At 55.7% G+C, this 16012-nt stretch overlaps 4 protein-coding genes across 4 annotated transcripts; 3 read left to right on the plus strand and 1 right to left on the minus strand.

Moving 5' to 3' along the window:
• The first annotated feature begins 377 nt into the window (after positions 1-377).
• On the plus strand, positions 378-2526 carry CDEST_05308 (Putative molybdenum cofactor sulfurase, pyruvate kinase-like, insert domain superfamily). Its single transcript, XM_062921467.1, has 4 exons — positions 378-1639; positions 1713-1824; positions 1931-2042; positions 2188-2526. The coding sequence occupies exons 1-4, from the start codon at positions 722-724 to the stop codon at positions 2423-2425; spliced, it is 1380 nt and encodes a 459-aa protein (XP_062777518.1). The 5' UTR covers positions 378-721; the 3' UTR covers positions 2426-2526.
• A 1-nt stretch (position 2527) lies between these two features.
• CDEST_05309 (Putative structural maintenance of chromosomes protein) lies at positions 2528-6746 on the minus strand. The gene is made up of 5 exons (XM_062921468.1): positions 6650-6746; positions 6559-6599; positions 6385-6505; positions 3211-6296; positions 2528-3149 (listed from the first exon to the last, which is right to left on the minus strand). Exons 1-5 carry the CDS (start codon positions 6674-6676, stop codon positions 2885-2887), a joined length of 3540 nt encoding a protein of 1179 aa, XP_062777519.1. The 5' UTR covers positions 6677-6746; the 3' UTR covers positions 2528-2884.
• Positions 6747-7170: 424 nt separating this feature from the next.
• Positions 7171-11437, plus strand: CDEST_05310 (Putative inner centromere ARK-binding protein; the record flags this gene model as incomplete). The annotated part of the gene is made up of 4 exons (XM_062921469.1): positions 7171-7346; positions 7400-7490; positions 7541-10762; positions 10817-11437. 4 exons carry the CDS (start codon positions 7171-7173, stop codon positions 11435-11437), a joined length of 4110 nt encoding a protein of 1369 aa, XP_062777520.1.
• A 471-nt stretch (positions 11438-11908) lies between these two features.
• On the plus strand, positions 11909-15246 carry CDEST_05311 (Putative Zinc finger, PHD-type, AAA+ ATPase domain, Zinc finger, FYVE/PHD-type). Its single transcript, XM_062921470.1, has 4 exons — positions 11909-13487; positions 13536-13697; positions 13760-14188; positions 14248-15246. Exons 1-4 carry the CDS (start codon positions 12069-12071, stop codon positions 14827-14829), a joined length of 2592 nt encoding a protein of 863 aa, XP_062777521.1. The 5' UTR covers positions 11909-12068; the 3' UTR covers positions 14830-15246.
• The last annotated feature ends 766 nt before the right edge of the window (positions 15247-16012 follow it).

The raw sequence follows: 16012 nt of genomic DNA on the forward strand, positions 1-16012 counted from the left end.
CGCGGGGATGGGCCGTCAACTTTTGGTGAAAGAGTGGTGATGTTTCCCACCAATCTAGCTCGGGAATAAACACAGACTGGAATAGCCCTCGAGCCGCTGCACACAACGCGTAGTATTCTCGCAAGAATCTGCAAGATAGGCCTGCCATTATTGACATTTGCCGATTTCTTTTGGGCTGCAGCTGGTTTACGACTCTGACTTCTAACAGTTGGACATGCGTACAGACTTGTAGAACAGGGCAAGGAGTCTCATGCAAGTCCCATTAAAAGCACAGACCAACTCTGGTGGTCATGTATCACATGATATATCACGTGGTTAGAAATACAGCTATGCGCTCCCCCTGATCCGATCCAGGGCCCTGCCGAAAGGGATGAATGGAAAGTTTCAGCCGTGATCAATGGCCACATTGCTCAAGGGAGTGAATGAGGTTCCGATGCTCATATCGTATCATGAGCAGCAGAAGCCACGCGAACTACCACCGACCAAGTAAATAAAGCCTTGTATGCTTAAGACGGGTGGTTGAAGCCGGATCCCAATCAATCTCTTAACAACGCCACCACTTACAGTACTCGCCTCTGTCTTACAAGTGAGGGAGCGAGCGACATCTCGTCAAACCGAGGAGACCAGAACCCCCTATATGTCACTGATACACCACCATCGATAGTTCAAAGTTACTGGAAGGGCCGAAAATACCTGTGAAAAAGAGAAAACCTCATTTACAATGGAAGTAAACATGTCGACGTCCGCCCTGAGCGAGCCTGTCCGCCTAGGCTTCGGCTTCTACTTCCTCCCCTTCGCCACGTTCTTATGCTTCCTTGTTCCGGTCCTCTACCTCTTCCCCCCGATTCCAGCTACCACCCGCGACGCGCTACTGGCGACTCACTCCCAGATCGGCGCGGCCTCTCCCAGAAGCAAATCCCGGGATCAGGCCCCCGCCGGAGAGCAGCAGAAGACCGAGACCGGGACCAGCGCTGGTGGGCTCGCAAAGGTCAAGTCGCTCTGCGTATACCCGGTCAAATCATGCCGCGGCATCGAGGTCGCGCGGAGCAAGCTCCTCCCCACAGGCCTCGAGTTCGACAGACTGTACACCTTTGCGCAGCTGAAGTCCCCGTTCCCTGTGTCCGTCGATGGCGCGGCCGAGGACGGCCGGGACACGCACTCATGGGAGTTCGTCACGCAGCGGCAGTTCCCCCTCTTGGCGACGGTCAAGGTGGACGTCTATGTGCCCGACGCCACCAAGAAGACTGTGTTCCTCGAGAAGAGCGGCGACGCGTGGATCGTGCTTCGCTTCCCCTGGCGCGAGCCCGGGTGGAAGGGCACCATGCAGTGGATCGCGGCCAAGATCCGCGACGGGTGGCGCGGGGAGCCCGAGATGGAGGTGCTGCTGCCCGTCGAGTTCCCCACTGACAAGGAGATCGAGGAGCGCGGCTACACGCGCGAGGACGTCAGGGTGTGGAAGGAAATGGTGCCCGCCTTGAACATGGAGAAGGAGATCCCTGGGGAGCTGAGCCGGTACCTAGGCGTGAGCAACAAGCTGGCACTGTTCCGGGTCGACCCGGGGAAGCTGAGGGAGGTGTATCGGTGTGCACCAGCCAAGGAGGACGCCGGGTACCAGCCCGTCGTCGGATTCCAGGACGCCGTGAGTCTCTCTCTCTCTCAGTTGACATGGCCATCTCAGACGTGGGCTGACGAAAGGGTGGATTCGATGACAGTATCCCCTGCACCTCATGAACACCGGCAGTCTCCAGGACTTTGACGCCAAAGTGCCCAAGGACGATGAACTCCGACACCTCGACGTTGGGAGGTTCCGGGCCAATATCATTGGTACGTCAGAACACCGCCCCCCGTCCCGTGCTCCCCGTTGGTGTACTCTCTTCGACAGCAGCCCGGTTTTAAAGGGAGTCGGCCCGGCTAATGAGACATTGGACAGTCTCCGGCGCCCCGGCATATGACGAAGAGTCGTGGAGATCGGTCAAATTCACTCAGGGCACGTCCAAAGTCACTGCGCCTACAAAGTGTCAAGTCTCGTGTCGCACAGTTCGGTAAGTTCCCGCTCATTTTTACCTCAACCTCCGTCTCAAAAACAAGTCAAGCGTTGCACACAGGCGATTCTTTTGGCAAGCCTCCCCTCCAACAAAAGAGAAGCAGCTTGTGTCCTTTCCAAGACCATCAACTGACCTCGTCAAGTTGCAAGATGCCCAACGTTGACCCGGTTACCGGCGCCCGCCACCGCGTCGAACCGGACAGGGCTCTCCGCAAGCTTCGCGACGTTGACGAGGGCGCCCCGCGCATGGGGTGTCTGGGCATGCAGATGGTACCTCTCTTCGAGGGCACCGACCGCGTCGAGTACATGCAGGCTTGGCTCGAGGTGGGCATGTTCGTCGAAGTGTTAGAGCGCGGGCAGCACGTCTACATCAAACAGTGAAGTGAGTAGGTTTTCGGCTGTGGGCATGGCCGGTAGGGGTAAAGGAACGGTTGCGTGGTCACAATGCATAAAATACACTGGGACGGAGCATAATCAAGACCGGGAGAAAAGAGCTCAAAGGTGCAGGTATAAAACACGAAACCGGTTCGCCATTATCACACGCGAGCCTCCATTATATATCATGCCGTTACTCCCCCAAGATATCCGTTACAAGAAACAAAATGACAACAAGCAAGTTGCTTGTCCCAGTGGTATCCAGCTCGAAAACACTCTTCATTGGATGCCCCTCCTCCCCCCCCTTCCCATGTACAGCCGAAGAAAAAGACGCCTAATGATAAACAGAAAAGGAGAAACCTCATCATCGTCATCATCATTATGTCGCGATTCGCATTGGCATCAGCAGCTCGCTCGTAAGGCCAAGAAACCATCGCCAAACCAGGCCTGTGAAGCCAGAGGCGTTTACTTCAGATCCGCGGGCGTCAACGCTTGAACCATGCTAGTTCCCTCGCTGAAGCGGGTGCGGAAGATGCGGTTGGCGTTCTGGAACATGCCGTCCTTCAGGGACACGACAATGAACTGCGACCCCTTGAAACGCGTCTTGATCAGACGGCCGATGTTTTGCGTGTGTGACAAGTCCAGGGCGGCGTCGACCTCGTCGAGGATATACATTGGCGCCGGCTTGAACTGCAAAAGGGCCATGATAAGGGAGAGAGCGATGAGGGACCTGTGCCGCACACATGTTAGTTCTCGGGTCGAATATCTGAAGGGATGTGGGAATCTCGTACCTCTGTCCTCCAGAGAGCTCAGTCAAACTCTGCTTCCACACCTTGCCGAGGGAGACCTTGACTTCAAGACCCTCGCTGATGGTCTTGCCTTCAGGGGGATCCAGCTTGGCGAAACTGCCAGGCAGGAGCTCGTTGAAGATCTGGCCAAAGTCGCCGTTGACTTTCTCCCACGTCTCTTGCAGAGCCTTCTTCTTGTAGTCGTCCAAGCTGATGATGGTCTCCTCGATCTTGCGCTTGTCGCGGATGACCGTCTTCATCATATGCTTGAGCGAGACCTCCTTCTTCTCGACGCTCTCGATCATGTTCATGACCTTGGGATTGATCTTCTTCTTCATGCCCTGGAAGCGATCCGTCAAGTTGCGGAGCGTCGCCTTGCACTCGCCAATGTTCTGGCCCTTGAAGTCGTACGGCGTACCTGAACGGCCAAAGTTCTCCTTCTCGTCGGCGATCCAGTCGTGCTCCTTCTCCATATGAGCTACCGTCTGCACGGCCGACTGCTGTTCCTTGTGGAACCTCTCGACTTGATGGCCAAGTTTCTGCTTTTCGAGACTCTCCTCGGCGATACGAGCATTCTTGGACCGAGTCGCGTCCTCGAGCGCGCGAAGTTCATCATCAAAGCCGTGCAACTTGGCGCGTTCATCATCAAGCTCGACCTGGACACCATCGAGCGTCTCTTGGAGGCTGCTCTGCTGTTTGACGAGGTCTTCGATGTCCTGCTGCTGAGCCTTGATGGCTACCTCGACTTCTTGCAATTGCTCGCGGGCTGCAGACAGGTCGCCCGAGACTTGCTCAGAGTCAAGCTGCGCACCTTGCACCTCCTTTTGCAGAACCTTGACCGAGGCAGAGTTCTTTGTGAGAGTCGCTCGCAGCTTGTCCAGGGACCTCTGCAGCTCAACAAGCTTCGCGTCCTTGTTGTTGTCGAAGTCCTTCATGTCCTTCTCAATCTGCTTGACGTCGGCGGTGGCTTCGGCGTGCTTCTTCTTCGCTTCCGCGGTGTCTGTCTTGAGCTGGGCAATGGTCTCCTTCATATTCTCCACCTCTTGAATGATTGACGACGACGAGTTGCCGCTGATCTGCTCCTCGGCGAGCTTGATTTCGTGGCTTTTCAAGTCGAGCTCCTGCTTAATCTTGCGCGCATGATCAAGCTTAGACTTCTCACTCGCGATGGTGAGTTGAAGCTCGTGCAGAGACGCCTCAGCCTCTTTGAGTTGGCGAGTGATGTCGTTAAGCTTCTGCAAGGTGACTAGCACGCCACTGGAGTTGGGAGAGCTACCACCAGACAGAGTGCCGGAGGGGTCGTAAGCATCTCCTTCCAGGGTGATGCTCCTCATCCTCACATTGGGGTCAAAGGTTACTTTCTTCGCCGTGTCTGCGTCGGCACAAATGAGAGTGTTGCCGAAGACGTACTCCATGGCTGCAGATACCTCATGGTCGTAACCAACAAGGGACAGGGCTAGGTCAACCTTGCCTGGAGCGATTCTTTGGGCCGTCGCGATGGTCTGAGCTGAGGCCTTGAAGGCTGCGATCTTGTTTAAGGGAATGATAGTAACGCGTTTGCGAAGCTTTCCTCCCTGGAGCAGCTGGGTACCAGTTACTTCAGTATCAACCACAACGTTGTAGAGGCGACCACCGGCGCAGATCTCAAGGGCAGTTCCCGCTTGCGTATTCTCTTTGTCCAAGGTGAACAACTGAGCAACCAAGCCCTTGACCTTGGACCTGTCGAAGTTAGGGGTCGGGTCCGCGTAATTGAAGTCAATGTTGGCGACCTTGCGCTTCAACCCATCCGCCTCTTGGCGGAGGCCTCGGATTTGCTGCTGTAATGAGGACTGCTTCTGGTACAGCTGCTCTTCCTGGCCAGGCTCGAAGCCCAGTCTGCCCAGCTCTTTTTCGAGTTTCTGGGCTTGTGACCTCAGTACTTCAAGATCCTTCAGGAGATCGGCGTTTTGTTCCTTCGCCTTCTTGGCGCGTGGTTCTTCTTCCTTGATGCGCTTCTCGAGATGGGCAATCTTCATCTTCGCCTGCTCCTGTTCGGTGACAGCAGCTGTCGCGCGGTTCCTCGCGTCTTGGAGCTGACCTTGGTAGCCGCTCTCTTGACCGTCTTTGGAGGCAACACCGGTCTGCAGCGTTTGCAAGAGTTCCTCCTTGGATTCGGCCTCTTGGCTTTGCTTCTCCAGGTCATCCTTGGCAGCGTCAAACCTTGCCTTGATTTCTTCAAATGCCTGGGTCTTTTCTTGCAATGTCGCTTCCAATTCGGACACGTTCTTCTCGACGGCCGTCTTCTTTTCCTTTTCTTCGGCCATGCTGGACTTCTTCAAGTCCATGACGGTAGCGAGTCTGACAAGCCCGTTCGAATGCTTCTTCACGGCGTCCTCGAGAGCCTGCGCCTTGCCCCCCTTCTTCAACTCCTTGTCACGTTGTTCGCGAACCCGCTTGACGTCCTCCTCGAGATGGGAAATTTCGCTCTTTAGTCGTGTCGCTGACTCTTCGAGGTCCTTTTGGCGTTGCTTCTTGCCCTCTAGGTCTGCTGCGGACTGCTCCAGCTTCTCCTGGCAGCGGACGTAGTCGTGCGCAACAACCACTCTTGTAAGGCGCTCAAGGTCGTTCTGTGTTTGTTGGAAATCGAGGAAAGCGCGCTTCTCTGTTCGCAACTTCTCGAGTTTGGGCTCGATTTCGTCGCGCAACAGCTCTGTGATCTCCTGGAGCTTCATCTCCTTCTTGGCCATCGTCTTCAGCGCTTTATCTCTCCTATCCTCGAACATTCGTGTTCCCGCGGCTTCCTCGATCATGGCCAGAATCTCGACAGGCTTCATGTTCAGAACCTTTGTGATTCGGCCCTGCATGATGAGGAAGTTGGGGTTGTTGATATTGAGCTGGACGGACTGGAAGAGATTTTGTACTGTTTGTTGCTGTGCGCGGTGTCCATTGATGAGGTATTTGGATGTGCCGCCCAAGACAATCTGGCGAGTCACACTGATGGTCGCATACTCTTCGAAGCCGATGGGTGACTTTTTCTTGTCTCTGTTGTCGAAAACGATCGTAACGCTCGCTTTCGTGACGCCGGCTTGGCCACGTTTGTAGATAAGGTCCTATATGAGGATAACATCAGCTTCAACGTCCATGAGCAAAAAGTGAAGGAGGGGGAGGTATAAAAAGTTCAGACGGAAGCATCCGCACCTGGAGATTCTGCGCTCGCACTGTTGTCATGTTGGTGATACCCAGAACGAAACAGATGGCATCCAGAATGTTGGACTTTCCGGAACCGTTGAGACCGGTGATCGAGTTGAAACTTTCATCCCTGTGTTGTGTGAGCTTGCGGTTCGTCCTTCGATTGGAGCAGTGTTTGTTTACCAGCCCGAAATCACCGTCCGCACGGCATACGACTTGAAGCCCTGTGATCAGTTAGTAAATAAAGTCTGCCGCAAGAAACCGGATCGCATACGTCTATAATAACTTCTATGACCCTCATGCTGCAGTAGTTAGTAGTTGGCGATGGCGTTGCTGAGGAGTGTTGTCGGTGTCAAGCAGTTTTTGTTTACTTTCCATCGGTCGCGTTTCCACTTCACCCCCCCCCCCTCAGAATCTAAGGGGGGCACACATCCTACACCCGATAAGGCCCTTATCGGCAGCCGGCAACAGCCCGACTGCCAGTTTCCCACAAGTGAGACTTGTCATTGCCCCGGCCAGGGCAGCCCCACGAACATCAGGGGCGCTAAGCCAGATGCGGACTCGACCAAAACAATCGGTCGGTTCGCAATGCAATTCAAACCCAGGTCCATCAACACCACGACACATCCATACAGCTTTTGTGTGCTTCCCACTTTTTGCTAACCTCCCTCTTCTCCCCAAGCAACCGCCTTACTACGCTCTTTTGAATACTCTTGCGACCTCGATGATCAGCTAGCATTTTCTCTTCATCCCAACAGCGACACTCTTGCGCGCGTCGCGACTTTACCCCTCACAATGGCGACGATGCGAGGAACGCGTGTGCCCGTCGGCTCCGCGTCATGGGTCAACGACGAAAGGACGACAGCCTTGAGCATCGTCCAGGCAGAGGCCGAGGAGTTTTCGTTCGCTGCAAAGAACGAGTTCGACTGGCTCAACGAGCACATGGCCGGGATTTTTAACGAGAACGAGATGCATGTTCACCCTTGCCACCCAGCTATGGGCCGTTTGCTAACCTGGTTGATAGTAATGTCGCTGAGATTTTCAAGACTCCCGGAAAGCTTCGCAGCAAGACGCCGCGGACGACGCGTAAGGTCGAAAACGGCGAGCCCCGTGTTGTAAGGTGCCCAAACCACACATATACCACTCTTTTGCTAACAGCTCGTAGCCGCTTTCAGATGTGTTCTCTTCAACGCCCAATGGCGCCCTTAATGCCTTCACCCAACAACTTGCTCGCACTACTCCTAAGGTCAATCCTGTACAACCGACATCGTCCCCTATGATCAACAGGAACATTTCGCCGCACAAAGCCGCTCCCTCACCGAGACCGGTTTCGAAACCGCCCATTGCCCTAGCCGATTCTGGATACTACGGCAGCCAGGACGTCGACAACGTGAACGGCGACAACGACGACGATATGGACGTTGACCTCATCGAGGAGGAGACACAGCTTGGAGAGCCACGATCCAGCCCCCCTAAGACAGGACGTGTGGGTCACGTTGCATTCGACACTGCAGCCGAGCAAAGCGCGCTTCAAAGCCCAACCGTGACGAGACCTATACGATCACCTGAAGTCACATTTCAGACTGCCAAGGAAGACCAGACCACAAGAATGATGAGAGACATAACCGAAGAGGCACCGTCCCCCGCCTCGGAATCCTCATCAGCACCTCAAAGCTCGCCCAAGCATGCTCAGACCCCTTCGTCCCCTGTGGCTTCTCCTAAACCTCGCTCCGCGAAGGCCGCATCGCCCGTGAAGACCTCGCTGCCTATCAAGCGCTCTCCGGCCAAGGTTCCGTCTGCACCTTCGCCCTCGCCCATGGGCTCTCCATCTCCCGCGCCCGAACCCACACCCGCTGCTGATTCGCAAGATGAAGTGGATGTCCACATGGATGATGATACGCGATCGCCATCCGACGAGTCGAGTCCGATTAGACCGGTTAGGAAGAGTAGTCTCAACTTTGCTTCGCTTCCTGCCAGAGAGCCTCTGAGGAACAAAAGCATTGGGCCACGTGTTTCTAGAACCAGTCACCTGGACACCAATCGCCAAAGTCACTACAGCAGACAAACTGGTGGCAAGAGCCTAGGAAATAATTTAGATCTACTTGGAGCTTCAGATGACGAGGAAGGCAACGAAGACGCAATGAAAATCAACGATTCGACTGAGGCGACGAACGGGACCGACAGCTACGCCTCCAAGCACAACAAGACGTATACTCAACGACTCCAGGACCAGATCAATCTACTTGGCAAGTCTCAGCCAAACGCCAGCAGGCCTTCGAAGTCAATTCCAGGCTCCGCCGTTGCACATCAAACCTCCCACACCAGCGCACACCAACCCGCAGCAGAGGCCAAGGCAGCGTCGCCGGTAAAGAAGTCGGCCGCGCCTCCAACCCCTGGGGCATTTCCCGAAGATGAGGAAGACGAGGGCGAGGAAGAGGAAGAGGAAGAAGACGACTGGATCGCACCACCGGTCCCTGCAAAGGACACGCCCAAGTCCAGCCCACGGCCGCAATTGCCCAAGAGCCACACCGCAGACGTCATGGAAGGTATTGAGGGGGCCGACACAGTCAGCGGCTCAGAGTTTGCTTTGCCTAAGCAGCGGCAATCACCTGGCCGGTCGAGCTCACCCAACCGTGCCCCTGTCATTCCTGAGCGTACTACCAGCGTCTTCAGTCATGGCAAATCCGCTTCCGTTTCTGTCTTGCCAGACATGTCGAAGGACAGAATGGCCGAAGACCTGTCTCCCGCCAAGAAACACGTCTCTGTTTCAAACCCGTTGTTTGCGGTGCCAGAAAACGGACGGCCAGAGACCCCTCAATCGCCTACGCGAAGCTTCCGGGACAGCCCGCTGAAGCAAGTCAAGAACAAGTTGTCTTCTATTCTGAAGAGCTCGAAAGGTCTTCTCGCGAGCAGCGCGGCAGTGAGCGCTGAGGGCAAGTCATCGCTCATGTCACCATCCACTGCTCGATTTGGCCTTCATTCCGGCCCGTCCACGGACTCGATCGCACCGCCCCAGTCAGCTCCGGCAGAACCGCTGTACCCTGATCTTTCCAAGCGCATCGCACCCGATGTGCAAATACTTTCTAGTGTGGGAAGCCCTGAGAAACCTGTCGCTCGCCGCACAAGGGCCTCTGTTGAGAAGGAAAAGGAGGACAAGCGTAAAGAGAAGGAAGCCAAACTGATGGCCGACCAGATGAGCAAGCTGGACAAGGCTCGCGCCGAGGAACGCGAGAAGGCTCGGACTTTCAGCAAAGAACAAGAAAAGATTGCCGCTATGGAGAAGAAGATAGCGGCACAGAGGGAGACAGAATCCGAAAAGGAGGAGGAGAAGGAGGTAGCGAGACCTGCTCGAACGCCGGCACCAAAGGAGGCGCCCAGGCCCATCAGGACTAGCCCCCGCAAAGCCAATAACCAGGCCGAGGCCGAGGCTTCGCAGCCAGGGAAGCTGGACGTGGAAATGACGGAAGCACCGACACCGCTGCCGCCGCCGTCTGCCCCTCGCTCGGTCGGCCCGAGCCAGACGGCAAGACCCAGGGAACTTCGCCGCCCGATGAAGCCAGTGAAGGAAGCACCCAGCAAGGTCAAGCAAGCGCCTACTGTTATTCGCGTTAACACCGGCTCGCAACACTCGCAATACCACCCTTCGACGAGCACTTTGTCCTCTGGTCTTCAAGATACACTCGGCTCGTCGGTCAAGGCCAAAACCAGCCAGCCAGGCTCGCACAGTAAGCAATCTCTGGCAAGCTTGAAGAGCTCCGTTTCTTCCAACGGACGGCCCAAGGCGCTTGAACTGGCCGCCAAGCGAAAGGAACAAGAGGAGCGGGAGGCGCAAAGAAAGAAAGATGCCAAGCTCGAACTTGAACGCAAGCGCGCCGCCATCCAGGAGGAAGAGCGCAAGCAGGAATCGCAGAGGCGGCAGGAAGCAGAAAGGCAGAGGGAGAGGGAGCGAGATCAAGCCGAGGCGAAGAAGAATGCACAGAGACAGGCCGCCATTGAGCGTGCCAAACAGACTCGAGCACCACCGCCGGCTGTGCGGTCTCAGCCGAACGGTCCTCCCGACTACACTGCGAGCCAACGCAGTGATGGTCAGCCTCCTCGGCCACCTTCACGCCTGACTTCTACTGCCCATCGGTCTCAGGAGGATCGACCGGTCAACGCTGTTCTTTCGAATGCTTCCAAGCCTGGCTCCAAGAGGCCTCTCCCGCAAGAGGGCAGAGAAGAAAGGAGCTCGCGCAACCCTGCTCCTCGCAACGGGCCGTCCTACCAGTCCAAGGAGGCCAAGCGTCGCCGCACGAGCGACGATTTTGCCGATGAGCTTGATATGGACATCCAGCCCCCCAACATCAAGGGGCCTCCTGTTCGCCCGCCATCGGTCGGCTACAAGAAGGTATGCCACGCAATGAACGAGCCGCTTGTTGGAACATTTAATAATATGGAACAGCAGGAGATGCCTACCAAGTCGATGTTTGGCTACAACAACGCACCACCGAGCGCATCTAGGGACTTGTTCAAGTCAACTGTCACGGCTCAGCACCACAGCACGATCAAGTCGGCCAAGCAAGTGGACATGAACCAGTTCGCCCAAGGACAAATTCCTTTTGCTCCCAACCCCAACCCCGCTGGTCCGGCCCACAAGACACCGGCACGGCCGATGGGTGCTACAAGTACAAAGTCGGCAGCCAAGGCCACGAGATCGTCGCCGCGTTTCCAGGACGGTGAGAAGATCGAGCTGCCTGAAATCGATACGGACGAAGATGAAGACGAGGGAGACTCGCACTTTGGCGTGGCGCCTTGGGCCGACTCTCCTGACTTGAGGCGCGCCCTCATGCGGCAGGAGACCATGAACCCCGAGGGCATCTTTGGGCCTCCGCGCGCCCTCAACATGGAGGAAGTGTTCAGCAACAAGGAGAGGTGGCATAAGTTCCGCGCGCGGACTTCAAGCGCCAACTGGAGTGGATCCGATCGTCTCACGGAAGACGAAATCAGAAAGGATCTTGCAGCTCGCGACAAGTTGCGTAGAGAAGGCGGCTGGTCCTACGAGATGAGCAAGGACTTGATTTGAAGAGTCATTCCGGGGCTCGGCGTTGTTGATTTTCCGCGGTTGGTTGACAGCTGTGTTGGACACACATGCGAACGTGCTCATGAGGATATCAGTATGAGGGATCGAATGGCTACTGAGTAGGCTCAGCTAAGCCTCGTGTATTCTCCCCCCTCCTGAAGGGAACAGGAGACTTAATTGTAGGAGTTGTTTTATTTTATCAGTGTGGCGGGCGTTAGGCAGCATAAGGCATAAGTTATGACTGCGATAATTTTGAGCAGAATGGCAAAGACAGAAGCATTTTCGAGCAACATCATTACCCATGGTCCGTTCTCAAGGTCCAAAGCTGATGTAACTTTCGACCGGGGTTGGGGTTGTCTTTCTCGTCGGCACGACAACCGAACGCTTGGGCCAAGTCTGCCGGGACACAGCGCGCTCCCACATCTCAGTTAACGCGTCAGACCCCTACCGCTCTCCAAAATTGCCCTAGTAACCTCATCAGCGGTTGTAGCTAGCTAGCTACCAGACCGTTTTCACCTCCTGTTTGAGACGTGCAAACCAACGATAGCTCACTTTTTTCTTCTTCTTTTTTTCTTCTCTCGGTCCGGTTTGTCAGACTTCAGCATCTTGCATCAACCGTCAATCGATTTCGAGTATGGTTACCGATGGCAGTGCCGAAAGCCGTAAGCGCGCTCGAGCTACACCCGTAGATCGAGAGCGTATGATTCCATGGTCCTTCAAAAAGCGAAAGCTGGATGCCAACGGCAATCCCCTCGCATCCTCCCCCAAGACGCCGAAAACAAAGCCTGGCACCAAATCCTCGACCATCAAGAAGGCTGCTCGTAAAATAGAATCGTCTCCCGCCTCGGCCTATGACGTACCAGACTCTCCAGAAGACAACCCGCCACAACGAATCCGCAACGTTAGAAGCGTTGACCGACCGACCGCCAAAGTCCCGATCCCGCCTCGTGGCAACATCGATGCCGACATCTACGATATCTGCGGGTCCGACGATGAGCTGCACTCGAGCCCGAAGGAGGTGATTGCGCTCAAGACGAGCCCTGTGAAGAAGAAGAGCACTGCTGCGGCGAACCAAGGATCGAGCGGGGTCGGTGCAGGAAACACGATTAGAAAACGGGCGTTTCAGAAGCAAGGAACAAAGAAAAAGGCGGATCAGGACGAAGAGGTTGCCACAGTAGAGGACTCGTCCTCTCAGGTTCGGTCAAGCGGAAGGCGCAGGATCCCAACCGCAAAGGTGCTCGAAGTGCAGGAGGAGAAGCTGGCGAGTCGTTCAGCCACCCCGACGTCACGCGCAAGGTCTTCTGCGCCGGCACAGGATGCCGTAGTGTCGAAGAGTACTACTGCGAAACCGCAGCGCATTTTCTCTGTGCCCCTGAAGGGTATTTTGACGCCATCGAAGCAGGATGGTACGCCGAGGCGAAGCAAGAGCGTCGCCTTCAACTCAGTCAATGATCATGATAAAGAGGTCTTTTTTGAAGACCTTCCGACTACGTCTGGGAGAGACCGGAAGCCTTCACAGAAACTAGTGGAGGCGGACACGACGGCGACAAACTGCCCAAAGTCTTCAAAAGCGCCCGTGAAGGTGTCCGAGGAAGAACTGGCAGAGGAGGAGACCGAGGCACCGAAAAAAGAACAAGCGGCCGAGGAGTCAGAAGAAGAAGAAGACGATGATGTGTGCCTGGTATGCTCAAAACCCGATTCCAAGCCCGGTAACCGGATTCTGTTCTGCGATGGCTGCGACAAGGCCTACCACCAGAAATGCTACAAAGTCCCCAAGGTTCCCCGAGGTGACTGGTACTGCAACGAGTGCGTTCAGCAGAAACAATCACGAGCGGCGGCTGCGGACGAGGCGGTCAAGATACCCAACGTTGAGCAACACCTCAACAGCTTGAAACGGGTGTTGCTAGATCGTTGCACCGGGCGCAGACGTATTAAGCTGATTGATCAGGATGAGGCTATGGAGAAGGCACACCAGTTGGTGGAGCAGACCGTGTTATCGGGGGAAGGAAACTCGATGCTGATCATCGGCGCCAGGGGCTGTGGCAAGACTACGGTAAGTCACAATATCAACCGACGCAAGACTGAGACTAACGCGTGGCAGCTAATTGAGAGCATCATTGGCGACATGTCTCGGCAGCATAAACAAGAGTTTCACGTGGTAAGGTTGAACGGGTTTATCCATACGGACGACAAGCTAGCTCTCAAAGAAATCTGGCGGCAGTTGGGCAAGGAGATGGACGCCGAGGATGAGGTCAATGCTCGGGTGAGAGTGCTTTCCCCAGTGATGCTGTAGAATGGAAATCTAATCCCAACCACCTCTCGCAGTCAAACTACGCCGATACCATGGCCTCGCTGCTCGCCCTCCTCTCCCACCCTTCGGAAATGGCGCAGGCGGAAGCAGGTGTGACCTCTCAGGCGGTCGTCTTCGTCATTGATGAGTTCGACATGTTTGCCACGCATCCCCGCCAAACCTTGCTCTATAACCTGTTCGATATCGCGCAGGCGCGCAAGGCCCCAATCGCGGTGCTGGGTTGCACGACCCGCATGGATGTGGTGGAAATGCTCGAGAAGCGCGTCAAGAGTCGTTTCAGCCATCGCTACGTCTACCTGTCGCTCCCGAAGAGCTTGCCAGCGTACTGGAAAGTGTGCAAGCAGGGTCTGAGCGTGGACGACGAGGACATGGAGGTTGAAGGCATCGACGTGAGCATCGCTGGGCACGAAGCCTTCCATACCAACTGGAAGGCGAAGATCGACGTAGGTGTTCCAACAATACTACCTGTGTTCACAGAGGCCAGCCGCTTACCCGCCCACAGGCCCTCCACAAGGATAAATCATTACAGAATCTTCTGCAATATCATTACGCAACATCAAAGTCCGTCTCGGCATTCCTGTCAGAATGCATACTTCCCTTGTCACGTTTATCACCAGGTTCTTTAAACCTCGTCATCTCGTCGCAGAACGGCCCCGGTTCCAGTGTGTCTTTAACCCCGCCAAACTCCAAACTGCACATCCTACCGTCACTCTCGGAGCTGGACTTGGGCCTTCTCATCGCAGCAGCCCGACTGGACATCGTGGCACACACGGACACGGTCAACTTTGCAATGGCGTACGACGAGTACGGCTCGCTGATGGGCCGACAGCGCGTACAGTCGGCAAGCTCGGGGATGCTGGCGCTCGGAGGCGGCGTGCGGGTGTGGGGCCGCGGGGTCGCGGGGCTGGCATGGGAACGGCTTGTCGCGCTGGGGTTGCTGGTGCCGGCCGGGCTCGGGACTGGTCGGGCGTCCGGGTACGGGGGGCTGGAGGGGAAGATGTGGAAGGTCGACATGGCGCTGGAAGAGATTCCTGTGGGGGTCAAGTTGAACAACGTGTTGGCGAGGTGGTGTAAGGAGATTTGAAGCAGCATGGCGTCGGGTTCCGCCCCTCTCGAGCGGAGAGTAGAGAGACATCATTACACACGGACCGAGATGTATAGTGGGACAATGGACCCCCAGCCCGTTTATGACACCAAACCCTGCCGTGTATCAGCCGCGAGGGGAGGACCGAGGCTGCTTCACCCGAAGATTGACTGTTTGACGGCGGCGAAGGACCGTTGAAGTAGGGGGGGGGGGGGCGGCTGCAAGTGTTGCTGATTTCAAGTCTGGCGCCATGACTGTGCGGCGTGCGCTGCGCGCTGGTTGTGTGTTCGTGGTATGCAACCGCTGCACTAAGGTGGCACGACGTGGCTTTACTCATTTCGTTGCCGCCGCTGCCATGGTTGGAATCGTCCCATGCAGAGCGTTTCTCGTTTTGAGTGAGTATGAAGGCCGACTTTTCAGCACAAGCCCAGCTCGGCAAACGAAGCCGTCTTGGGGACTACCTCGCACGTTCATTAGTGTCCTCCCACGGTGCTTAGTGGAGGACAGTAGAGGGATTACCGTCGCATGAGCAATACGCCACGATCCTAGTGAGATCCAATTGTGGTCTGATCACTGAGAGTCTGTTCGCTCTGGTTAGGGGAGTGTCATGACTTCCTTACCACCCGGTAGGGGTGGGGGTAGGCATACCTGTCTACATAATCATATCAAGAGATGTACAAATAAACGTAAGGTGGCACTCTTGTCATCACCCCGCACAGAAAGACCCTGGAGGTCCATTTGATGTCATTCGCTTCGATTACTTTGTATTACTGTGCCCTCTCGTTCGACTCGGCCGGCATTTTGGAGGAGGGGGATCGTCAGGGGAGTTATTCGGGGGGGCATAAACAGGGCATTGGATTGGGGTTTGGTGCTTTCTTTCACGAAGCCGATGATTGCTTGTCTTCTCTCTATCTGTGGTCGTTGACCAACGAACCCCTTGTAGGAAATTGCGCGCGCGAGCCTTCTCGGTTGTGCAGTGTGTACCTATCTATATGAAAATTTTCATTCCCACGAAGGGCCTTTTGGTAGACGCGCGGGAATCGGGTCGAGCGAGCTGGCGGCCGCCGTCGTTAGAAAATATCCGGGCTCGACGGGGTGTCATTTGTCAGGGCGGCCGCTTGCCAAGAAACGTCGCATGTGAGGTGTCGTCCCAAAGCAAGGGGGTGGGAGGGAAGATTCGGAT

This window comes from Colletotrichum destructivum, chromosome 3 (assembly GCF_034447905.1).
Source record: "Colletotrichum destructivum chromosome 3, complete sequence".
Taxonomy (NCBI): Eukaryota; Fungi; Ascomycota; class Sordariomycetes; order Glomerellales; family Glomerellaceae; genus Colletotrichum; species Colletotrichum destructivum.

What these genes read in the sequence shown, in the direction of transcription:
- CDEST_05308 (XM_062921467.1), top strand. Translation starts at nt 722, where the DNA reads ATGGAAGTAAACATGTCGACGTCCGCCCTGAGCGAGCCTGTCCGCCTA. An exon ending in GTTCCGGGCCAATATCATTG is followed by an intron (nt 1,825 to 1,930) that starts GTACGTCAGAAC and finishes GACATTGGACAG; the next exon opens with TCTCCGGCGCCCCGGCATAT. An exon ending in GTCTCGTGTCGCACAGTTCG is followed by an intron (nt 2,043 to 2,187) that starts GTAAGTTCCCGC and finishes GACCTCGTCAAG; the next exon opens with TTGCAAGATGCCCAACGTTG.
- CDEST_05309 (XM_062921468.1), bottom strand. Translation starts at nt 6,676, where the DNA reads ATGAGGGTCATAGAAGTTATTATAGAC. An exon ending in TCATAGAAGTTATTATAGAC is followed by an intron (nt 6,600 to 6,649) that starts GTATGCGATCCG and finishes AACTGATCACAG; the next exon opens with GGCTTCAAGTCGTATGCCGT. An exon ending in TGCGAGCGCAGAATCTCCAG is followed by an intron (nt 6,297 to 6,384) that starts GTGCGGATGCTT and finishes ATCCTCATATAG; the next exon opens with GACCTTATCTACAAACGTGG.
- CDEST_05311 (XM_062921470.1), top strand. Translation starts at nt 12,069, where the DNA reads ATGGTTACCGATGGCAGTGCCGAAAGCCGTAAGCGCGCTCGAGCTACA. An exon ending in GGGGCTGTGGCAAGACTACG is followed by an intron (nt 13,488 to 13,535) that starts GTAAGTCACAAT and finishes AACGCGTGGCAG; the next exon opens with CTAATTGAGAGCATCATTGG. An exon ending in ACTGGAAGGCGAAGATCGAC is followed by an intron (nt 14,189 to 14,247) that starts GTAGGTGTTCCA and finishes ACCCGCCCACAG; the next exon opens with GCCCTCCACAAGGATAAATC.